At 41.1% G+C, this 25,924-nt stretch overlaps 1 protein-coding gene across 1 annotated transcript in view; it reads right to left on the reverse strand.

Annotated features, from left to right (window-relative positions):
• Positions 1-25,924, reverse strand: part of LOC122542423 (fibrillin-1-like) — a 610,102-nt gene that overhangs the window by 230,158 nt on the left and 354,020 nt on the right. Inside the window, exons 22-23 of the mRNA XM_087981979.1 lie at positions 15,306-15,356; positions 10,324-10,449 (exon numbers count right to left, since the gene is read on the reverse strand). Of these exons, the coding sequence (XP_087838105.1) occupies positions 10,324-10,449; positions 15,306-15,356 (177 nt within the window). The remainder of the gene's footprint in view (positions 1-10,323; positions 10,450-15,305; positions 15,357-25,924) is intronic.

Below are 25,924 nucleotides of genomic sequence, written 5' to 3' on the forward strand. Positions count from 1 at the left end.
ATCGCATGTCCCCATTTTGATGCCTGATTTCTATTGTAAGTGTACTCCCATGCTCCCTATACTCCTGAAAGGATCCATTTAACATATGCTTCCTTATTCTTCTTGACCAAAGCCTCGATATCTCTAATTTATGCTGCTCCCTACTCTTAGAATCATAGAGATGTACAGCATGGAAACAGATCCTTCGGTCCAACCCGTCCATGCCAAGCAGATATCCCAACCCAATCTAGCCCCACCTGCCAACACCCGGCCCATATCCCTCCAAACTCTTCCTATTCATATAATCATCCAAATGCCTCTTAAATGCTGCAATTGTACCAGCCTCCACCACTTCCTCTGGCAGCTCATTCCATACCCATACCACCCTCTGAAAACGTTGCCCCTTAGGTCTCTTTTATGTCTTTCCCTTCTCGCCCTAAACCTATGCCTTCTAGTTCTGGACTCCCCGACCCCAGGGAAAAGACTTTGCCTATTTATCCTTTCTTGCCAGCCTTGTCCTTCACACTAACAGGAATGTTATCCCTGAGCTCTTGTTATCTTGCTTTTGAAAGCCTCCCACTTGCCTGATGTCCCTTTACCTGTGAACAGCCTCCCCCAAAAGACTTTTGAATTTTCCTGTCTAATACCATCAAAATTGGCCTTGCCCCATTTACAATTATAATTTTAACTTGTGGGATAGGTCGAACCTTTTCCATTATTATTTTAAAATTAACAGAAGTTTGGTCACTGGTCCCAAAGTGTCCCCTATTAACACCTCATTCACTTGCCCTACCTTATTTCCCAAGAGGAGGTTGAATTTTGCCCCTTCTCAAGTAGGGGCACCTACATACTGATTGAGAATGTTTTCTTGAACACACTTCACAAATTTCTCTCCATCCAGGCACATAACAGTATGGTAGTCCCAGTCAGTGTCTGGAAAATTAAAATCCCCTACCAATACAACCTTATTATTTTTACAGCTATCTGTGATTGGAAGGACAGACAGGAAAATAGGGGAGGTGGCGTAGCTCTGACATTTAAGGATGACATCAGGGAAGTGATGAGAGATGATATAAGTTGTGTGGAGAATAAGATTGAATCCTTTTGGCTGGAAATTAGAAATTCTAAGAAGAAAAAGTTACTGATAGATGTGGTCGATAGGCTGCCAAATAATAACATCACACTGGGGCGGGCAACAAAGAAAAAACTATTGCCTGTAAAAATGGTACAGCATTTATCATGGGGGCTCTTAATCTACATGTCGATCGGTCAAACCAGTTTGGTCAAGGCAGCCTTGAGGAGGAGTTCATCGAGTGTATCCGCAATCGTTTTCTTGAACAGTATGTAATGGAAGTGATGAGGGAGCAAACTATTCTCGATCTGATCCTGCATAATAGACAGGAATAATTAATGATCGCATAGTTAGGGATCACAGCATGGTTGAATTTAGAATACAGATGGAAAGTGAGAAGATAAAATCCAGTACCAGGGTCCTCTGCTTAAACAAAAGAGACTACAAAGGATGAGGGAGGAGTTGGCCAAAGGAGGCTGGAAACAAAGACTTTATGGTGGGACAGTTGAGGAACAGTGGAGGACTTTCAAAGCAATTTTTCAAAATGCTCAGCAAAATTGCATACCAGTGAAAAGGAAGCACTATAAGAAGAGAGGTAATCTGCTATCGGTGTCTAAGGAATTAAGGGAGGCTATCAAATTGAAAAATAAGGCATACAAAGTGGCAAAGACCAGTAGAAAATTAGAAGATTGGGAAAACTTTAAAGGTCAACAGAAAACCACAAAAAAAGCTATAAAGAAAAGCAAGGTAGATTATGAGAATAAACTAGCTCAGAATATAAACACAGATAACAACTGTCTCTACAAATATATCAAGTGAAGGTAAATATTGGTCCTTTAGCAGATGAGAAGGGGGATTTAATAATGGGAAATGAGCAATTAGCCGAACAGGTATTTTGTGCCGGTTTTCACAGTGGAGGACATGAATAATATGGCAGTAACTGACAAGGAGACGAAGGTAGGTGAGCAAAGTTAAAAATCACACAACACCAGGTTATAGTCCAACACGTTTAATTGGAAGCACCACTAGCTTTCGGAGCGAAATCACCTGATGAAGGAACGTCGCTCTGAAAGCTAGTGTGCTTCCAATTAAACCTGTTGGACTATAACCTGGTGTTGTGTGATTTTTAACTTTGGCCACCCCAGTCCAACACCGGCATCTCCAAATCAAGGTAGGTGAGGACCTAGAAACGATAGTTAACATGAAAAAGGTAGTGTTGGGCAAGTTGATGCAGCTAAAGGTAGTCAGGTCTCCTGGCCCTGATGGAAAGCAACCCAGGGTACTAAAGAAGATGGCGGGAGAAATAACAAATGCGCTCCGGGTAATTTTCCAAAATTCACTGGACTCTGGGAGAGTTCCAGCAGATTGGAAAACAGCAAATGTGATGCCACTGTTTAAAAAAGGAGGTAGACAAAAAAGGGGAAGTATAGGCTGGTTAGCTTAACTTCTGTGGTGGGGAAAATGCTTGAATTTATTAATTAAGGAAGAAATAGCAAAATATCTAGATAGAAATTATCCCATTGGGCAGACGCAGCATGGGTTCATGAAAGGCAAGTAAATAATGTTTAATAATTTACTGGAATTCCTTGAAGACATTGAGCAAGGTGAACAACGGGGACCCAGTAGATGTGGTGTATCTAGACTTCCAAAAGGCATTCGACAAGGTGCTGCACAAAAGGCTGCAGTGTAAGATAAAGGTACATGTTGTCATGGACAATGTATTGGCATGGATACAGGATTGGCTAACTAACAGGAAGCAAAGAGTGGTGAAAAGTGAGTGATTTTCTGGTTGGTGTTCATTGATTAATGGTGTGCCTCAGGGATCAGTGTTGAGACCACAATTGTTTACCATTTACACTGATACATAGTGTGTCAAAGTTTGTGAATGATAATGAGATGAGTGGTATTGCAAAGAGTGCAGAGGACTCTGGAAGTTTGAAGAGGGATATAAATAGTTTAAGTGGGTGGGCAAAGGTCTGGCAGATAGAGTACAATGTTGATAAATGTGAAGTCATCCATTTTGGTAGGAATAACAGTAAATAGGACTATTATTGGAAGGGTAAAAAAATGCAGCATGCTGTTATGCAGAGGGACCTGGGTGTTGTTGTGAAAGAATTGCAGAAGGTTGGTCTGCAGGTGCAACAGGTAATTAAGAAGGCAAATGAATTTTGTTCTTCATTGCTAAAGGGATTGAATTAAAAGCAGGGAATATCCTTGTGTTGCAGCTGTACAGGGTGCTGGTGAGGTCACACCTGGAGTACTGCATGCAGTTTTGGTCTCCTTACTTGAGAAAGGATGTACTGGTACTGGAAGGGGTGCAGAGGAGGTTTACTAGGTTTATTCCAGAGTTGAGGGGGTTGGCTTATGAGGAGAGACTGAGTAGAGTGAGATAATATTTATTAGAATTTTGAAGAATGAGGGGGAATCTGATAGAAATATATAAAATTATGAAGGGAATAGATAAGATAGAAGCAGGGAGGATGTTTCCATTGGCAGGTGAAACTAGAACAAGAAAGCATAGCATCAAAATTAGCGGGAGCAGATTTAAGCCTGAATTGAGGAGGAACCGCTTCACTCAGAGGGTTGTGAATCTGTAGAATTCCCTGCCCAGTAAAGTAGCTGAGGCTTTCTCATTGAATGTTTTTAAAGCTAAGAGAGATAACTTTTTGAACAGTAAAGGAATTAATAGTTATGGTGAGAGGATGGGTAAGTGGAGCTGAGTCACGAAAAGATCAGCCATGAATGGTGGATTGGGCTCGAAGGGCCTGATAGCCTTCTCCTGCTCCTGGTTCTTATGTGCTCTTATGTTCTTATCTTCTACATATTTACTCCTCAATTTTCCACTGACTTTTGAGGGTCCTATAGTACAATACCATAGAAATGATCACCCCCTTTTTATTTCTCAGTTCGATCCATATAGCTTCACTGGATGATCCCCAAGGAATATCCTAACCACTGCTGTGATGTTTTCCTTAATCAAAAACACCACTCTCCTTCTCACTTTCCTACAGCATCTATATCCCTGAACATTAAGCTTCCAGTCATGAGAACAACAAATGCTGGAGATCACAGTGGGTCAGACAGCATCTATGGAGCGAGAGCAAGCTAACGTTTTGTGTTTAAATGAACTCTTCCTCAGAGCTGAAGTGAAGTGCTGAGGGAACAGCATTTGTACTATAGTTTGGGATGGGTGCTGTGGGGAGAAATATATTGATAGTTCAGATTAAGTGATCAGAATATGAGAATAGCAGAACAATGGTGTGTCTCCTACCAGATTTGAATGAGAATAGCAGAACAATGGTGTGTCTCCTACCAGACAGTCCCACTGGGATGGGTGAGGGGAGAGAGACAACAAAATGTAACAACCTAAAAGAAAAGGAAAGATATGGTTCACAATTTGAAGGTGTTGAACTCAATATTAAGAAAGCTGTAAAGTGCCTGATGTGAAGATGAGATGTTGTTCCTCCAGTTTGCGCTGTAATTCACTGGAACACCGCAGCATGCTAAGGACAGATATGTGCTCATGACAGCAGGACGCTGTGTTAAAGTAACCAGCTATGGGATGGTTGGGGGGGGGGGGGAGCGGGTTGGGTGGTCATGCTTGTGCATGGACCAGAGGTGTCCTGTAAAGCGGTCACCCAGTCTGCATTTGGTTTCTCCAATGTAGAGTAGGCCACTTTGGTTGCAGTGATTACAATTCACAAGATTGGAGGCAGTACAGGTCAAATGCTGCTTCACCTGGAAAGACTGTTTAGGGCCTTGGTTGGTGAGCAGGGAGGAGGTAAAGAGGCAGGTGTTGCATCTTCTGCAGTTACATGGAAGGTAAGTGGGGGTGTGGTGTTGGTGGTTGTGGAATGTGAAGTGCAGACGGGGCAATGAGGAGAAGATATATTTGGTGGTGAGGTTCCACTAGAATTATCTGAATTGCTGAAATGGTGAAGAATGATCCTTTGAATGGCCTAAACACCCATTACCTTTCTATCTTTCCTGAATACCTTGTACCAAACTGCCCATAATTTTCATTTGCAGATGATTAAATTGGGATGGATAAGGAATGGCTAAATTTCCTTTTACAGGTTTTAAAAATTCATTCATAAGATGTGATCATTTCAAGCAATGCCATTTTTTAAATTGCCTTTGAGAGGGTGCAGTGAACGGCCTTCTTGAACTGCTTAAGTTCATGGGAGAAAGGATATTCATCACAGTATCAAAAATGAGTTCCACGATTTGAATTTGGAGACAATGATGGAACAGTGATACGTTTTCATGTTGGCAATGGCATCTGGCTTGGAAAGGAGCTTGCAGATGGTAGTGTTCCCATATGCCTGCTATCCTTTCTTTTCTCAGTGGTAGAGGTCACAGATTTGGAAAGTGCTGTCAAAGGAGCCATACTGAATTTCTACACTGCATCTTGTAGTTGGTACACAGTGTTGCCTATGAAGAGAGAGAGAGAGAGAGAGAGAGACGAAGTGAATGTTGATGACGGTAGGCGGGGTGCTCGACAAACAAGTTGCTTTGTCTTGGTTGGTATTGCGCTTCTTGACTGTGGTCGGAGTAGTACCCAGAGGGATGCGGATACTGTAGAGTCAGAGTCAAAACGTATGGTGCTGGAAAAGCATAGCAGGTCAGGCAGCATCCGAGGAGCAGGACAGTTGACATTTCAGGCATAAGCCCTTCATCAGGAATATTCCTGGCAGACATATTTTGATGATACAAGAATGAGCTCCTTGCTGCAGAGTTCTTAGTCTCCTATCTGTTTTTGTAACCACAATACTTATATATGGTTTGTCCAGTTTAGGTTCTGGTCAATGGAAACTCTGGGATTTTGATATTGGGGGAATTCTCCAATGGTAACACCATGGATTTCAAGTGGTGATGTTTAGATTCTCTCTTATTTGAAGGAGAACAAAGTTTGATTATACTGGCTGGCACTTTTGGCACACATTTTACTTACTACTCATCAGGTTGCATGCAGCTTGCTATATACAGTCATTTGCTGGTTCAGTAACTAAGGAGTCATAAATTATGTTAACTTTGTGAAATCATCAGCAAACATCTTCACTTCTGACCTTACAATGGAGGGAAGGTAATTGGTAAAGTTGCTAAAGATCCTTAAGCCTAGCACACTACCCTGATAAAACCTGCAATGATATCCTAAGATAATGACGATTGACCTCCACCAACCATAACTGCATCTTTTGTGCCAGATATGACTCCAACAAACAGAGAGCTCCCCCCACTGCACCAATTCCAACTCCAATGACTTAACTTTCCTGGGGCTTCTTGATGTCACACTTGGTCAAAAGTAGCCTTGACGTAAAAGACAGTTTCTATGGCATTCGGCTCATGACTATTCTTGGACCAAGGCTGAACCAATAAGACCAGGGACTAGCGTTCTGATGGAACCCACACTGAACATCAGTAAGCAAACTATCATAGCAAATGAAAACATTTTATTTGTTCTGCTTTTTTGTGGACTGGACTTATCTGAATAATTCTCCACAGTGCCAGGCAGATGTTCCAATACTAGAACAATTTAGACAGGGGTGTAGCTAGTTCTGGGGCATGTCTTCAGAACTATTGCTGGAATATTATTTGGGCCCATAGCCATTGTGAGATCTAGTGCAATCAGAAGTGTTTTGATAGCATATTGATTCATCGAATCCTTACAGTGTTGAAGCAGGCCATTTGGCCCATCAAGTCCACATCGACCCTCCGAACAGCAACCCACCCAGACCCAAACTATCCCTGTAATTCCGCATTTCCTATGGCTAATCCAACCAGCCAGCACATCCCTGGACACTGTGGGCAATTTAGCATGACCAATCGACCTAACCTGCACATCTTTGGAATTAATTGAATTGGCTGAAGGCTAGCATGTGAGATACTGCAGATCTCAGGAGGAGGTTGAGATAGATCATACAAACATGAGTTAAGAGCAGGAATAGCCCATTTGGCCCTTCAAGTCTGCTCTGCTATTTAGTAAGATCACAGCTGATCTGATCTGATTAGAACCTCATTGTCCCATCTGCCCTTTATAATCTTTCACCTTTTTTGTGACCAATAATCTACCTCTGACTTAAAAATATTCAAAGATTCTGTTTTCAATGCCTTTTGTGGAAGACAGTTCCAAAAGCTATTGACCCCTGGATAAAAGAAAATGCCTCATCTTTGTCTTAAATTAGCCCTTATTTTTAAATGGCATACTCTTGTTCTAAATTCTTCTCCAAGAGAAAACATCCTCTCTACATCTACCCTGTTAAGCTCCCTTAGGATTGTAAATGCTTCAGCCAAGTCACACATTACTCCTCCACAAGCCAGTAGGTAGAAGCCTATTCCGACTAACTGCTCCTCATAAGACAATACAAGCATCCCAGGTATTAGTCCTGTAAAATAAACGCTATGCACTGCTGATGCTGATGATCTGAAATAAAAAGGAAATGAAACTCTTCATTATAACCTGTTATTTATCCATCAGTAAGGGAATCAGTTTTATTCCTTTGTGTCCCACTTCAGTAAACTCTGAACATGGCATGCTTTTGAAATTTTCTTCAACTGACTTCATGTCCATACCCAGTTCTTTTGGCTTCACAGGGTTATAGAGATGTATAGCATGGAAACAGACCCTTGGGTCCAATTTGTCAATGCCGAACAGATATCCTAACCTAATCTAGTCCTATTTGCCAGCACTTGGCCCAATATCCCTCTAAACTCTTCCTATTCATATGCCCATCTAGATGCCTTTTAAATGCTGTAATTGTACCAGCCTCTATCACTTCCTCTGGCAGCTCATTCCATACATACACCACCCTCTGCGTGAAAAAGTTGCCCCATAGGTCCCTTTTAAATCCTGCCTGTCTCACCCTAAACCTATGCCCTCTAGTTCTGGACTCCCCCAACTCAGGGAAAATATCTTGTCTATTTATCCTATCCATGACCCTCATAATTTTGTAAACCTCTACAAGGTCACCCCTCAGCCTCTGATGCTCCAGGGAAAACAGACTCAGCCTATTCCACCTCTCCCTATAGCTCAAAATCCTCCAACCCTGGCAACATCCTTGTAAATCTTTTCTGAATCCTTTCAAGTTTCACAAAATACTTCTGATAGGAAGGAGACCAGAATTGCATGCAATATTTCAAAAGTGACCTAACCAATGTTCTGTACAGCCACAACATGACCTCCCAACTCCTGTACTCAGTACTCTGACCAATAAAGGAAAGCATACCAAACGCCTTCTTCACTATCCTATCTACCTGCGACTCCACTTTCAAGGAATTATGAACCTGTACTTCAAGATCTTTTTGTTCAGCAATATTTCCCAGGACCTTACAATTAAGTGTATAAGTCCTGCTCTGATTTGTTTTTCCAAAATGCAGCACCTCACATTTATCTAAATTAGACTCAATATGCCATTCCTCGGCCCATTGGTCCATCTGATCAAGATCCCATTGTAATCTGAGGTAACCGTCTTCGCTGTCCACTCCACCTCCAATTTTGGTGTAATCTGCAAACTTATTAACTATACCTTCTACGTTCACATCCAAATCATTTTTATAAATGATGAAAAGCAGTGGACCCAGCACTGGTCCTTGTGGCACACCACTGGTCAGAGCCCTCCAGTCCTCTCCTTACTCCGCAGACCTTTCTAATTCTCTCCAATCAACTGACCTCTGATTTGCATTTGATTTCCTCACCAAGAACTATTGATGTGACAGTGGCTGCCTTAACTTTTCTGCTCCACTCAAACAATCTAACCTGTCTCCATCTAATCCTGTTGCACCCTCTTCTCTCAGATCTAATCTCTTCTCTCAGATCTCATCTGCAAGGTAGGGATCTGTCAATCTCTACCTTGTAGAGGCTGAGCATCAACTCTCAAATACCTCTTCCCCCTATACCAATATCTCACCACTGAATCTCGAGCTGTTGTCTGCAGGACTGTCACTAATCTTATCTCCTCTGATGATCACCCATAGCTTCTCACCAGATAGTCTCCCAACCCTCCACACCCCACTTCTATATTCTGTCCAAAATCTGTAAACAGCCTTACTCTAGCAGACCCTTTGTTTCAGCCTGTTCTTTTTCCACTTCTTTCTTTCTTTTTTAACTGGTACTTTTCTATTCAATTCTCCTCACCTTAACTGATAAAATTCTGTTTGAGATATGCTAATTACTTGCTGAATCTGTATGCCAGCCTTTTGTGATTCACGTGCTGTGTCATCCAGATTTCTCCAAAACTCTGCAACGTCTCACCATTCAGATGATATGCTTGTTTAATATTCCTGCCAAAATGCAGAATTTCACATTTCTCCACAGATCTTTTTACAGATCTTTGCCTATTCACTTTGCCAAAATGCAGAATTTCACATTTCTCCATTTACAGATCTTTGCCTATTCACTTAACCTTTTTAGACATATTTGCAGCTCAAGTCCTTTTCATAACTTACTTTCTACATTGTGTCATCAACAAGTTTAGCAACTGTGTCTTTGATGTCCTCAATCCAAACCGTTTATACAGAGTCACAGAATCATAGATTCATACAGCATGGAAACAGACCCTTTGATTCAACTAGTCCATGCTGACTATGTTCCTAAACTAAACTAATCCCACTTGCCATTCATTTGGCCAATATTCTTCCAAATCTTTCCAATTCAAATGCTTTGTAAAAAAACAAATAATTCATCATTTCACTTTTTGCTTTATATTTAAATGATCAAAATAGAATATATACCGATTGCGAAAATGCTTTTCTGCCCATCAAGATCATGGGACATGTAAACTTAACTTCTTGACAACTGTATAAATTAAATAAAATCTAGGGAAAAGAACACTGATCCCTTCAGTATAGTTTTTCCTGCAATATTTATTTTTTAGCAAAACTCAGTTGCACAGGTTGTTTAGCAATTTAGGATTGTGTCAATAGATCTCTCAGTTTACATTTGGGCATTGCCAACAGTTTACCGAATGCAATTTAATCATCCATCCACCAGGCATAGTTAAGTAGATTTTCTGTATATTTCAGAAAAATGAACATCCCACCAGCAATAGCAAATGGACAGCTAACTAGCTCGCTGTAGGTGTATGGGCACTGAACATTCAAGTTTTATGGGGAAATAAACTGGAAGTACATTAACTTGTAGAAAAATCCCGACTTCTCTTAAAGCAAATCTTGTCATTCAAAAGGCCATTCTAAAATAAAGCTTTTCTTCATAAGAGCAGTTGATATATACCTTGCAATATCTGAAATGGCTGAAAAATATAATCTATACTTACCAACACATGTTCGTCCACTACTGTCCAAGGTCATACCATTAGAACAAACGCACTTAAATGATCCAGGTGTATTCACACAATCAGCATTGGTGCACACGCCAGGGAAGACTTTACACTCATTTACATCTTTAAAGAATTACAATAGACTTCAGTTAGAAGCATCGTAATTTGAAAAAAAAATACAAGCAGACTTTATAATGCAAAACATTTGTCAAGTTGTGTAATTGAAATACAAACATTTATAAGCTCTCAAAGGCACAGCAAGTGGCCACCTGTAGGAACCAATCATGATATGATTGAGCGGAAGCATCATGATAATATCACTGAGCTAGTCAAACACTGAGAATATGGGCTCGAATTCCATCATTGCAGATGTGGAAATTTTATGAATAGTAAAATAAAGACCTGGAAGTAGAATATCAATTGCCATAAAAAAGCAATTAGATCATTAACATCCTTTATAAAGGAAATCAGTCAGCCTTACAAGATATGGCATACATGTGACTCCAAATTAGATATGAATACAAGTTGTGAGGAGGATTCACTGAGGACTTGAACTTTGTAAGTGGGTGAGAACATGACTGATGGAATACAATGTGAGAAAGTGTGAAGTTTTTCATTTTGGTAGAAAACATTAAAAGGTGGAATATTTCTTTCTTAAATCTGAAGTGTGGGTGTCTAAAAAGGTCTGGGTTTCTTGGTTCAGAAGTCACCAAAAGTTAGCATGGATGTATAGCAAGCAATCAGAAAGGCAAATGATATGCTGGCATTAATTTCAGGTGGGTTTGAGTGGGGAAGATATCTTGCTGCAGTGGTACAGAAACTTAGTGAGACATCACTTGGAATATTGTGGACACTTTAGGTCTCTCTTTCTAAGGAAGGATATTCTTACCAACAGTGGGAATGTTATGGAGGTTCACCAGATCAATCCCTGAGATGATGGGATTGTCATTATGAGAAGAATTTAAGGAATCTAGGTCTTATTTTTGACAGTTTTGAAAAATGAGATGCGAGTGTTGAAAAGTGTGGCACTGAAAAAAACATAGCAGGTCAGGCAGCATCTGCAAAACAGTCAGTGTTTCAGGTGTAATTCCTGACTCTGACTCTCCAGCATCTGCAGTCCTTACTTTCTCTCAAGAATGAGATGTGATGTCATTGAAACTTACAAAATTTCACAGGGTATGACAGGGTGGATATAAATAGAATGCCTCCACTGACTGGTGATTCTAGAAGCAGGGGAAATAATCTCAGAATAGGGGTAAGGCCAATTAAGACCAAATTGAGAAGGTATTTCTTCATGGAGAAGGTGGCTACTCTTTGGAATTTTTGACCCCAGAAGATTGTGGAAGCTCAGTCACTGTGAAAGCTCAAGACAGAAATTGATAAGTTTCTGGAAACTAATGACATTAAGGGATGTGGAGGTTGTGCAGGGAAATGACATTGAGGAAAAGAACAGTCATGAAATAGAAGGCAGGACAAGATCAATGAACTAAATGGTGTACTCCTGTTCCTTTTTTCCTATGAATATACTTGCATTTTGAATAAAGGTCCTGCCCTAAAAATATGTTCCATCCTTAGCTCCTATTTTAACAGTTGTGATTTTTTTCTATCTCTTACATCACTTCAATAGCTTGCTTTGCTTGTCTCCAATACTCTCCTTTCATTTGAACCCTTTTATTGGCATGACATAGTCATCTTAATACATTTGGTTTTTTAATTTGAGTTAATCTGAATTGGTAGCACTTGTTTGTGAAGGTTCAACCTTAAAATTGTAATTAAACCTGCTGAAAGGGGTGATACTGCTGATGGCTGGAAGCATTAACCTTTCTTCTTTTTCCACATATAGTGAATAATAGAAGATATGGTTAGTAAGTTTGGGGACGACACTAAAATTGGTGGTATAATGAACAGCCAAGGTAACCTCAGAATACAATGGGACCTTGATCAGATGGGCAAATGAGCCGAGGAGTGTCAGACGGAATTTAGTTTAGATAAATGTGAGATGCTGCATTTTGTTAAAGCAAATCAGGGTAGGACTTAAACACTTAAGGTCCTGCGGAGTGTTGCCGATCAAAGAGATCTTGGGGTGCTGGTTCATAGCTTCTTGATAATGGAGTCACAGGTAGACAGGATGGTGAAGAAGGCATTGAGTATGCTTGTCTTTATTGGTCAATACACTGAGTATAGGAATTGGGATGTCATGCTGCAGCTGTACAGGACATTGATTAGGCCACTTTTAGAATACTGAGTTCAATTCTGGTCCACCTTCTATAGGAAGGATGTTGTGAACCATCATCTCCCAGACCATGCAGAACCTCATCACCTCAGGAGATCTCCCACCCACAGCTTCCAACCTCATAGTACGGGAACCCCGCACTGCCCGGTTCTACCTCCTTCCCAAGATCCACAAGCCTGACCACCCTGGCCGACCCATTGTCTCAGCATGCTCCTGCCCCACTGAACTCATCTCTACCTACCTCGACACCGTCCTATCCCCCCTAGTCCAGGAACTTCCTACATATGTTCGAGACACCACCCACGCCCTCCACTCCTCCAAGACTTCCCTTTCCCCGGCCCCCAATGCCTCATCTTCACCATGAATATCCAATCCCTCTACATCTCCATCCGCCATGACCAGGGACTTCAAGCCCTCAGTTTTCTCCTCTCCCGACGTCCCCAGCAGTACCCTTCCACCGACACTCTCATCGTTTGGCCGAACTGGTCCTCACCCTTAACAATTTCTCCTTCGAATTCTCCCACTTCCTCCAGACCAAATGGGTAGCCATGGGCACACTTATGGGCCCCAGCTATGCCTGTCTCTTTGTTGGCTACGTAGAGCAGTCGATCTTCCGTAATTACACCGGCACCACTCCCCACCTCTTCCTCCGCTACATTGATGACTGCATTGGCGCCACGAGGAGGTTAAGCAATTCATCAACTTCACCAACACATTCCACCCTGACCTTAAATTTACCTGGACCATCTCTGACACCTCCCTCCCCTTCCTGGACCTCTCCATCTCCATTAATGACAACTGACTTGACACTGACATTTTTTACAAACCCACCAACTCCCACAGCTACCTGGATTACACCTCTTCCCACCCTATCTCTTGCAAAAATGCCATCCCGTATCCCAGTTCCTCCGCCTCCGCCGTATCTGCTCCCAGGAGGACCAGTTCCACCACAGAACACACCAGATGGCCTCCTTCTTTAGAGACCACAATTTCCCTTCCCACATAGTTAAAGATGCCCTCCAACACATCTCATCCACATCCTGCACCTCCGCCCTCAGACCCCACCCCTCCAACCGTAACAAGGACAGAACGTGGATGGTGCTCACCTTCCACCCTACAAACCTTCGCATAAACCAAATCATCTGCCGACATTTCCGCCACCTCCGAAAAGACACCACCACCAGGGATATATTTCCCTCCCCACCCCTTTCCACCTTCCGCAAAGACTATTCCCTCCGTGACTACCTGGTCAGGTACACACCCCCTACAACCCACCCTCCCATCCTGGCACCTTCCCCTGCCATCGCAGGAACTGTAAAACCTGCACCCACATCTCCTCCCTCACACCTATCCAAGGCCCTAAAGGAGCCTTCCACATCCATCAAAGTTTTACTTGCACGTCCACTAATATCATTTATTGTATCCGTTGCTTCCGATGTGGTCTCCTCTACATTGGGGAAACTGGGCGCCTCCTCGCAGGGCGCTTTTGGGAACATCTCCGGGACATCCGCACCAATCAACCACACCGCCCCATGGCCCAACATTTCAACTCCCCCTCCCACTCTGCCGAGGACATGGAGGTCCTGGGCCTCCTTCACCGCCGCTCCCTCACCACCAGACACCTGGAGGAACATCTTCCGCCTCGGAACACTTCAACCCCAGGGCATCAATGTGGACTTCAACAGTTTCCTCATTTCCCCTTTCCCCACCTCACCCTAGTTCCAAACTTCCAGCTCAGCACTGTCCCCATGACTTGTCCGGACTTGTCCTACCTGCCTATCTCCTTTTCCACCTGTCCACTCCACCCTCTCCTCCCTGACCTATCACTTTCATCCCCTCCCCCACTCACCCATTGTACTCTATGCTACTTTCTCCCCACCCCCACCCTCCTCTAGCTTATCTCTCCACGCTTCAGGCTCACTGCCTTTATTCCTGATGAAGGGCTTTTGCCCAAAACGTCGATTTCGCTGCTCCTTAAATGCTGCCTGAACATCTGTACTCTTCCAGCACCACTAATCCAGAATCTGAAAGGGTTCAGAAAAGGTTCACAAGGATGTTGTCAAGGTTGCAGGGTTTGAGGTAAAGGGAGAGGCTGAATAGGCTGGGGGTACATTCCCTGGAGGCTGAGGGGTGACCTTGTAGAGGTTTATTAGGATCATGAGGGGCATGGATAGGTTGAGTAGGCAAGGTCTTTCCTCCAGAGTAGGGGTCTCCAGAACTAGAGGGCATAGGTTTAAGGTGAGAAGGGAAAGATTTAAGGGACCTAAGAAGCAACCTTTTCATGCAGAGGGTGGTGCGAGTACGGAATGAACGGTCAGAGGAAGTGGTGGAGGCTGGTACAATTTAGAAAGGGTTTAGAGGGATATGGGCCAAATGCTGGCAAATGGGACTAGATTAGTTTAGGATCTAGTCTGCTTGGACAAAGTTGGACTGAAGGGTCTGTTTCTGTGCTGCACATCTGTATGACTCTATATGCAGTTGGACCTGCTGAATATTTCCAGTATATCCTGTTTAAATGTAATAATAGAAATCTTCAAATATGTCAATAACAAACATCATCCTATTCTTAAGCTTTTATGTTACCTGAATAGGCATTTAAATTTCACATGCTTTTATTCAATTCTTCACAAACACTTACAGTCTTTAATTATTTGTTGACACTTATTAATTTATATTATGTTCTAGCATTCAGAATTGACAGATAGCAAATAAGAAATGTAATATATTCAGGCGGAACTTTACATACCCTCACAGATTGTTCCATTAACTCTTGTGTATCCTCTAGGGCAGATGCTGTCTAAAAATAAAACATAACCATTATTTCAACAGCTATTTTAAAATAGAAAATATAACAAAGATGTGTAATTATTTTAACTTACAAGAAACTAGGAAGATGTTTGAAAGGGTACAATGGTTGTCATCATGATAGATTTGCAATGTTCCACTCATATTTTGTGACACAATTTACAAACTCAACAGGAAAGCCTTTAACCTAAAATGGCAATAAACCTTTGTTTTAAAAGATCACCTTTCATATGTTAAATGAAATTGGCAATTCAGAGATTACTTTTAATCTGATATTTTTATTACTTAACACAATAATGCACATTTGCAGATGAAACAAAATTTGGTGGGATGGTAAATAGGAGAATATGGTCAGATGGGTTGATCAGAAGCAAATGGAATTCAATCTGGATAAATGTAAGGTAATGTTCTTAGACAGGACAAACAAGGCAAGGGAATACATGTTGAATGCAGGACCTTGGGAAGAACTAAGCAACAGAGCGACCTTAGAGTGCAGGTACAATGGTCACTTAAGGTATCAGGGCAGGTAGATAAAGTGGTCAAGAGGGCATATGGTATACTTGGCTTTATTAGTCAAAGTAGAAAGTTTAAGAGCAAGGAGGTTATGCTGGAACTGTATAAAATATTGGCTAGGCCACAGTTAGAATACTATGTGCAGTTCTGGAATCCACATAATAGGAAGGATATGATAGCACCAGAAAGTTTGGAGAGGAGATGTACTAGCATGTTGCCTGATTGTAGAATTTCAGTTATACAGAGAGATTGTTCAGATTGGGGTTGTTTTCCTTAGAGTCATAGAGTCACAGAGATGTAGAGCACAGAAACAGACTCTTCTGGCCAACTTGCTCATGCCGACCAGATATCCTAACCTAATCTCGTCCCATTTGCCAGCACTTGGCCCAAATCCCTCTAAACACTTCCTATTCATATACATATCCAGATGCCTTTTAAATGCTGTCATTGTACCAGCCTCCACTACTTCCTCTGGCAGCTCATTCCATACATGCACCACCGTCTGTGAGAGAAAGTTGACCCTTACGTCCCTTTTATATCTTTCCCCTCTTACCCTAAACCTATGCCCCCTAGTTCTAGATTCCCGCACTCCAGGGTAAAGACCTTGTCTATTTATCTTATCCATGACCCTCATGATTTTATAAACCTTTACAGTCATCCCTCAGCTTCCGACATTCCAGGAAAAACAGCCCTAGCCTATTCAGCCTCTCCCTGTAACTCAAATCTTCCAACCCTGGCAACATCCTTGAACATCTTTTCTGAACCCTTTCAAGTTTCACAATATCCTTCCAATAGGAAGGAGACCAGAATTGCACACAATATTTCAAAAGTTGCCTAAACAATGTCCTATACAGCCGCAACATGACCTCCCAACTCCTGTACTCAATACTCTGACCAATAAAGGAAATCATACCAAACCCCTTCTTCACTATCCTATCTACCTGCGACTCCACTTTCAAGGAACTATGAATCTACACTCCAAGGTCTCTTTGTTAAGTGTATACGTCCTGCTCTCATTTGCTTTTCCAAAATGCAGCACCTTGCATTTATTGACACTAAACTCCATCTGCCACTCTTCAGTCCATTGACTATCTGATCATGATCCCATTGTACTCTGAGGTAACCTTCTTCATTGTCCACTGCATCTCCATTTTTAATGTCATCTGAAAACTTACTAACTATACCTCCTATGTTTACATCCAAATAATTGTTATAAATGACGAAACGTAGTGGACCCAGCACCTTGTGACACATCATTGTTCACAGGGTGAACAGCAACCTTCCACCACCACCCTCTGTCTTCTACCTTCGAGCCAGTTCTGTATCGAATGGCTAGTTTTCCCTGTGTTCCACGAGATCTATCCTTGCTAACCAGTCTACAATGAGAAACCTTGTCGAACGCCTTACTGAAGACCATGCAGATCACGACTACTGCTCTGCCCTCATCAATCCTCTTTTTTACTTCTTCAAAAAATTCAATCAAGTTTGTGAGACGTGATTTCCCACGTACAAAGCCATGCTGACTATCCCTAATCAGTCCCTGCCTTTCCAAATACATGTAAATCCTGTCCCTCAGGATTCCCTCCAACAACTTGTCCACCACTGATGTCAGGCTTACCAGTCTATAATTCCCTGACTTTTCCTTATCACCTTTCTTAAATAGTGGCACCATTTTAGCCAACCTCCAGTGTCCTAGCACCTCACCTGTGACTATCAATGATACAAATATCTCAGCAAGAGGCCCAGCAATCACTTCCTTAGCTTCCTACAGAGCTCAAGGGTACACCTGATCAGGTACTGGGGATTTATCCACTTTTATGCATTTCAAGACATCCAGCTACTCCTCCTCTCTAATATGGCCTTTTTTTTCAAGATGTCACCATCTATTCCCCCATATTCGTATCTTTCCTGTTCTTCTCCATGGAAACACTGATGCAAAACACTCATTTAGTATCTCTCCCATCTCCTGTGGCTCCACACATAGGCTACCTTGCTGATTTTTGAGGGGCCCTATTTTCTCCCCAGTTACCCTTTTGTCCTCAATGTATTTATTAAAATCCTTTTGATTCTCCTCAACGCTATATGCCCAAGCTATCCCATGTCCCCTTTGGGGATGTGACTGAGATGAATAAAATTGAGGGGCATAGTTAGGGTGGACAGGAAGAAATATTTCCCCTTAAAGGAGGGATCAATGACCCAGTGGGCATAGATTTATTACAAGGGGGAGAAGGTTTAGAGGAGAGGAAAATCTTTTCACCTTTTTTCAGAGGGTGGGGGGAATCTGGAACTCACCATCTTTAAGGATGATAGAGGCAGAAACCCTCATAACATTTATGAAGTATTTAGACGTGTACCAAGATATACAAGGCTAAGTGTTAGAAAATGGGATGAGAATAGTTAGATGGCTGCGTTTTGCCAGCTCGGATGCGATGTGTTGAAGGCCTTTTCTTGTGCTGTAAACCTCTATGATTCTATAACAGCTTAAACTTAATTTATTCTGCTGTTAAGAATAGAAATTGAAAATAACATGCTATTCACTTGTATTACCATACAAGTAGTAAAAACCTGAATGAAGATGCAGCTAATAGTTTGTCAACCCAAATGTTTATTCAATTTTTCATGCAGATCATGTTGACTAATTAGTAAATGAATTTGCATAGAGTTACATACTGGTAAAAATGACATTTTGTTAATATATCTAGGAGGATCAATGGAAGAATCTCGATTCTTGTATGTAATTTTAATACAGAAAAAGGTTTCTGCTTACTTTTGTGTCCAAACACTAGTATATAGAGAAATGGACAAGGCAACATGACTAAAGCAGGGATTCAAATACTGGATTTTAAATGTCTTTTATCTCCCTCTTCCCCACCACCCTGAAATAAACAAAAACGATCAACATTTTATGATGAGTTAATTCCCACCATTAGTACAAAAAAAACAGATAAAATCATACATATTTGCGTGAATTTTCTTTCCAATAGGCATTTTAATTCAGTAGATAATTTCTTCTATCAAGGTATCAATAGCCATTTTGACCCATTACCTTATTTTTCACATTTGTTTCTGTTCCATTTATCAATACCTTCAACAATTTAATTCTCTGTATTAAATCATTTTTCTGACATTTTTCTGATTCCACAAGGTGAGGTCTACAGATTGCGCTGCATATTTTCAATAACTTCTTCACAATTTAGAGCAATGTGGTAATACATTTCCTACTTTTCCCCATGTTCTGCCATTTTTTGATATCCCATCCCCACTCTGAAGATTTTTACTCTTTGCTCAGGTACTGGCGTTGGGCATATATTGTCCTCCATCTCTAGTAGTCATTTGTCCTTTCCATGTCTTATTTATATCAAATTCGGATGACTGGATATTTTTCAGAACTAAAACCACTCACTGGGTAAAGATGTTTCTCCTGAAGCCCACACATAATGTATAAACTACTATCTGGTATATGAGATGATATTACTTGACTATAAGGGGAGGTGATGGCCTAGTGATACAATAACTAGATTATTAATCCAGAAACCCAGGTGACATTCTTAGGACCTAGTTTGAATCCTGTCAAGGTAGCTGATAGAATTTGAATTCAATAAAGTCTGGACCTAAGTGTCTAATGATGACCATGAAACTACTGTTGATTTCAGGGAAAAAAAATCACTTTCTGCACTTCCCTTTTAGGGAAGGAAATGTGCCATCCTTCCTTGGTCTGGCCTACTTATGACTCCACACCCACAGCAATGTGGTTGACTCTTAACTGCCTTCTGGGAAATTAGGGATGGATAATAAATACTGGCTTAACCAGTGACATCCATCTCCCTTTAATAAATTAAGATAAATACTTACAAAACCCATTGTCTCCTTGACAATTAGATACCAAGTTTGAATTGAATAATGAAGTGATTGTATTATACCTGGTTGCTTTTAGTCTTGGTCTCCCCCACAAATAGAACACAGTCCTTATTGAATTTAGCAAATAAATTTCATCAAACTTGAACCCTTCAGACAAATGAAAATCTATATTATACTTTTCAGTTTATGGTACAATTCAAGCCTACGCATGAAGTCTTCGCTAATGTATTATTTCTGTCACCTGACTTTCTGCTTAAACGTAGGTTTCTCAAGTCTTGTGGCATCAATATCATAGATTAATTCAAAACATGGAACAGTACAGCACAGGAACAGGCCCTTTGGCCCCTCATTTCCACGCCAACCATGATGCCATTCGAAACCAATCTCATCTGCCTGCACATGGTCCATATGTCTTAATTCCTTGCTTGTTTATACATCTAAAACATCGCTTTGCATCTCCTCCCACCACCTCCCCTATACAGCATTCCAGGCACCTACCACCCTCTGCATAAAAAACTTGTCTCGTACAATGTATTCAAGAGGCAGCTAGATATAGCAGTGGGGGCGAATGGAATCAAAGGTCATGGGGAGAAAACAGATTAGGCTATTGAGTTGGAAAATCAGCCATCATCGTGATGAATGGTGGAGCAGGTTTGAAGGGCTGAATGGTCTCCTCCTGCTCCTATCTTCTACGTTTCTATCTCCTTTAAACTTTCCTCCTTTCACCTTAAATCTATGCCCCCTAGTAATTGACATTTCCACCCTGGGAAAAAGACTTTGACTGTCCACCCTATCCATGTCTCTGATAATTTTATATACTACTATCAGATCCTCCCTCAGCCTCTAATGCTCTGGTGAAACCAATCCAAGTTTGTCCAACCTCTGCTTATAGCTCATACACTCCAATCCAGGCATTACTCTGATAAATCTCTTTTGCACCCTCTCCAAAGACACTACATCCTTCCTATAGTGTGGTATCAGAACTGCACATAATTCTCCAAATATGGGCGACATAAAGTTTTATACAGTTGCAACATGACTTACCAACTGTTATACTCAGTGTCCTCACAGATGAAAACAAGCATTCTGTACACCTTCTTTACCCATTTGTGCTGCCACTTTCATGGAGGTTTGGAGTCTGTGTATCAATTTTCCTAAAGGTTCTGCCATTTATTGTATACGTTCCTCTTGCATTTGACCTCCCAAAGTGTATCATCTCACACTTGTCCAAATTAAACACCATCTGCATTTCTCCACCCAACGTTTCAACTGATCTACATCACGCTATATCCTTTGACTACCTTCCTCACTATCCACAACTCCACTATTTTTTTGCCACCTGTGTATTTACTAATCACACCACCTACAATTTAATCCAAATCATTTATATATATTACAAACGTCAGAGATCACAGCTCTGATCCTTGCAGAACATCACTGGACTCCAGTCAGAAAAATATCTCTCCACAGTTACCCTCTGACTTCTATGACTAAGCCATATTTGTATCCAATTTAGCAATTTACCGTGGATTAAATACGACTTAATCTTCTGGACAAGTCTACACCGAGGGACCTTGTCAAATGCTTTAGAAAAGTCCATGTCGACACATCCACTGCAATACCTCATCAGTCATCTTGTCATTTCCTCAAAAAACCAATTCAAATTTGAGATAAGACCTCCCGAGACAAAGCTAATCTGACTATCCTAAGTAAATCCATTATTTTCCAAACGTGAATAAATCTTGTTCCTAAGGATCTTCTCCAATAATTCTCTACCACAGATGTAAGGCTCATTGCCCTATAATTTCCTGGATTATTCCTGTTGCACTTAAACAAAAGATCAACACTGGCTATTCTGCAGTTTTCTAGGACCTCACCCGTGGCTATAGAGGATACAAAGATCTCTGTCAAAGCCCCAGCAATCTCCTTTCTTGTCTCCCTCAGTATCCTGGGATAGGTCTGATCAGGTCCTACAGACTTATCTAGCTTAATGTTTTTCAAGGTGCCCAACACTTCCTCCTTAATATTGACATGCCCTAGAAATCAACATACCCCTCCCTAATCGTACCATTATCATGTCTTTCTCCTTGGTGAAGTACTCATTAAGGACCTCATCCACTTCCCCTCGCTCTACGCATAAATTCCCTTCTTTGCCCTCAAGTGGGCCTACCCTTTCCCTAGCTATCTCTTGCTCCTAATATATACATATGACTGCCTTGGGATTCTCCTTAATCATACTTGCCAAGGATATTTCACGGCCTCTTTTAGCTCTCCTAGTTCCTTGCTCAAGTTTTTTCCTGCTTCCTTTATATTCCTCAAAGGCCTTGTCTGATTTTAGTTTCCTAAACCTTACATATGCCTTTTTCTTTTTGACTAAACTCTTTCAATATCACGTTATGCAGGGTTCCGAATTTTGCCATTCTTATATTTTATCCTCACAGGATCAGAAACTAGAGGGCTTAGGTTTAAGGTGAGAGGGGAAAGATACAAAAAGGTCCAGAGGGGCAATTTTTCACACAGAGGATGGTGAGCATCTGGAACAGGCTGCCAGAGGTACTGCTGGAAGCAAGTATAACTTTATCATTTAAGAAACATTTGGAGAGGTACAGAGATGGGGTAGATATGGAGGATATAGTACAAATGCAGGAAAATGGGGCTAGTTTAATTGTGAAAATTGGGTGGCATGGGCATGTTGGGCTGAAGGGCCTGTTTCCATGATGTAGACCTCTAAGACTAAGACTCTACGACTTGACAAGACAGATGCAGACCATTATTATTTTCCTCTTGTGAATCCAGGACCAGAGGGCATAATCCCAGAATAACGGACAGCCTACTTAAGACAAAAATAAGGAGGAATTTCTTCTCTCAAAGGTAATGCATTTGTGGAATTCTTTATCTCAAAGCGCTGTGAGGCTGGGTTGTTAAGTATATTCAGAGTTGAGATACACAAAGTTTTAATCAGAAAGGGACTCAAAGATCTTGGGAAAAGTGAGGAATATGGAGTTGAGAATTATCAGATTAGTCATGATCTCACTGATGATGAAGCAGAGTTGACAGGCTGAATGGCCTCCTTCTGCTCCCATGTCTTATGGTCTTGAAACTATTCAATGTCATCTTTTAGTGACATGAGCTGATTTTGTTCTATGTTCCCTCTATTTTAGCCTGCAGTAAAAATTATAATCAATAGCGAGACTGCCATGTGAAGCTTTTCTTGGACAATTAGAAGCATGATAGCTTAACAATTGTAGCATAATGGTTGTAAATCTGCCAAATTGAAATGGTATGGTTAAACATCCAGAAAATGTACAGTTTGATTACATGAAATAAATTCAGTATTTAAATCAGAATGGCATTGTTGCATCTGTACAAGTTTCAAGACAGTCACTGCTTGTACTACAGCTTACTTCAAACTATAAAACAATTGCGTTTTTTCATGAATATCTTATTTGAATCATTCAAGAAGCTGTAATTACAGAAAACTAAAATATTTGCTCAGATTCATAAATACAACAAATTTTTTTAAAATTCTAAATGCTAAAAATACCAACATGTCATTTGACAACTGAATTGAATACAAAGTGCATGTGCCGGAAACAAATGACTAGATTCCCTACAGTATGGAAACAGGCTTTTTGGCCCAACAAGTCCACACCAACCCTCTGAAGAGTAGCGCATCCAGACCCATTCCCCTACCCTACATTTACCCCTGACTAATGCACCTAACACTATGGGCAATTTAGCGTGGCCACACAGATGCGGGGAGAATGTGCAAACTCCACACAGTCACCCAAGGTGGGAATTGAACCTGAGTTCCTGGTGCTGTGAGGCAGCAGTGCTAACCACTGAGCCACCATGCCGCCCCGATACTGAAATGCACTCAGTTTCAGAGATTCACTTCATTTACAAGCTAGTTTTGTAAATGTGGCATTTTTCAGCTCTCCCAACAGTAAGTATTGCCCCAAGGGGCAATTTCAATCCCAAAAGATTGGCATCAGCATATTCGGTTTAGCAAACAACAAGCATTCTGGGATTGGTTATGGAAGCACACCCTATAATTTCTATCCATTTCATCCACAACATGGATATTACCTTCAAAGGATAAAGCAGATCAGTGTAAACGGGGCAAAAAGACCATAACTGTTATCCAGCAATAGATCAGGAAGGAAAGTGATTTCAACAATATGACAAGTAGGTAAGGTTTCCTAACTCTCGCTTATCCTTTGGGTCAGCAATTGTCTAATTGTTTGTGCCTGAAAATGTTAATGAAGCAAATGCAAGCACTGAATAATGAAAAGTTACCAAGTACTGTCAGAGATGAATGGCAAATTTTAAAGCTATATTTTTAAAAAAGACTAATAACTTTATCTAGTTCCTTTCCCTTATTTCATTATATGACAAAGTAATTTCTGACAGCAGGTTCAAGAATCTAATGTACAAAATTATGAAGTGCAAGTAGAAGTAGTCCATTCAATCTTGCTTTACCACTTAATAAGATTTGGATTTATCTGTTTCTCTTTTGAATTCTGCATTCCCATTCACCCCTAATATCATCTGATTCCCTTGCCTAACAATAATCAAACTCTCCCTTAAAAGGATAAGGGAAAAGGATGAGATTCTGATAGGAGAATGTATAAAGTTAGGCAGGAATTTAAAAAAAGGTCCTCGCAGGTAGTAATATCTGGATTACTCCTGGTGCTACAAGCTAGTGAGGGCAGGAAGAGGGAGATAGAGCAGATGAATGCATGGCTGAGGCGCTGGCGCAGGAGAGAAGGTTCACATCTCTGCATACTTGGAATCTCTTTTGGGTAGAAGTGACCTGTACAAAAAGGATGGATTGCACCTGAATTGGAAGGGGACTAATATACTTGCTGGAGCTGCTTGGGAGGATTTAAATTAATAAGGTGGGGGCGCTGGGATCCAGGGAAATAGTGAGGAAAGAGATCAATCTGAGACTGGTACAGTTGGGAAAAGGAGTGAGTCAAACAGTCAAGACATGCAGAAACAAAGCAGAGAACAAGGTAGAACTGATAAATTAAACTGCATTTATTTCAATGCAAGAAGCCTAACAGGGTAGGCAGATGAACTCAGGGCATAGTTGGGAACATTGGACTGGGCTATCATAGCAATTACAGAGACAAGGCTTAGGGATGGACACCACTGGCAGTTTAATGTTCCACAGTACAAATGGTATAGGAACGACAGAAGGAGGGGCAATAGAGGAGGAGTGACGTTTTGATAAGGGATAGCATTACAGCTGTACTGAGGGAGGATATTCCTGGGAATACATCCAGGGAAGTTATTTGGATGGAACCGAGAAATAAGAAAGGGATGATCACCTTATTGGGATTGTATTATAGACCCCGTAATAGTCAGCGGGAAAATGAGAAATAAATTTGTAAGGAGATTTGAGTTATCTGTAAGAATAATAGGGTGGTTATGGTAGGGGATTTTAACTTCCCAAATATAGATTGGACTGCCATAGTGTTAAGAGTTTAGCTGGAGAGGAACTTGTTAGGTATGTGCAAGAAAAATTTCTGATTCAGTATGTGGATGTACCTATGAGAGAAGGTGCAAAACTTGACCTACTCTTGGGAATTATGGTAGGGCAGGTGACTGAGGTGTCGATGGGGGAGCACTTTAGGGCCAGCGACCATAATTCTATTAGTTCTAAAATAGTAATGGAAAAGGATAGACCGGATCTAAAATTTGAAATTCTAAATTGGTGGAAAGCCAATTTTAAAGGTATTAGGCAAGTACTTTCAAAACTGATTGGGGGTAGATGTTTGGATGGCTGGAAAATGGGAAGGCTTCAAAAATGAGATAATGAGATTCCAGAGACAGTATAGTCACGTTTGGATGAAAGGAGAGACTGGTAGGCGTAGGGAATGCTGAATGACTAGAGAAATTGAGGTTTTGGTTAAGAAAAAGAAGGAAAATATGTCAAGTATAGACAGCAGAGATGGAGTGAATCCTGAGAAGAGTATAAAGGCAGTAGGAGTATACATAAGGGGGAAATCAGGAGGGCAGAAAGGGGACATGAGACACCTTTGCAAATAGGGTTAAGGAGAATTCAAAGGGATTTTATAAATACATTAAAGACAAGAGGGTAATGAGGGATAAAAGAGGCTCCCCTCAAAGAGTAGCAAGGCAGCCTATACACGGTGCCACAGGAGATGGGGGAGGTACTAA

The sequence above is a fragment of the Chiloscyllium plagiosum genome, unplaced genomic scaffold, assembly GCF_037043375.1.
Source record: "Chiloscyllium plagiosum isolate Xiang-an unplaced genomic scaffold, Cpla_swu_hap1 HiC_scaffold_42, whole genome shotgun sequence".
Classification (NCBI taxonomy): domain Eukaryota; kingdom Metazoa; phylum Chordata; class Chondrichthyes; order Orectolobiformes; family Hemiscylliidae; genus Chiloscyllium; species Chiloscyllium plagiosum.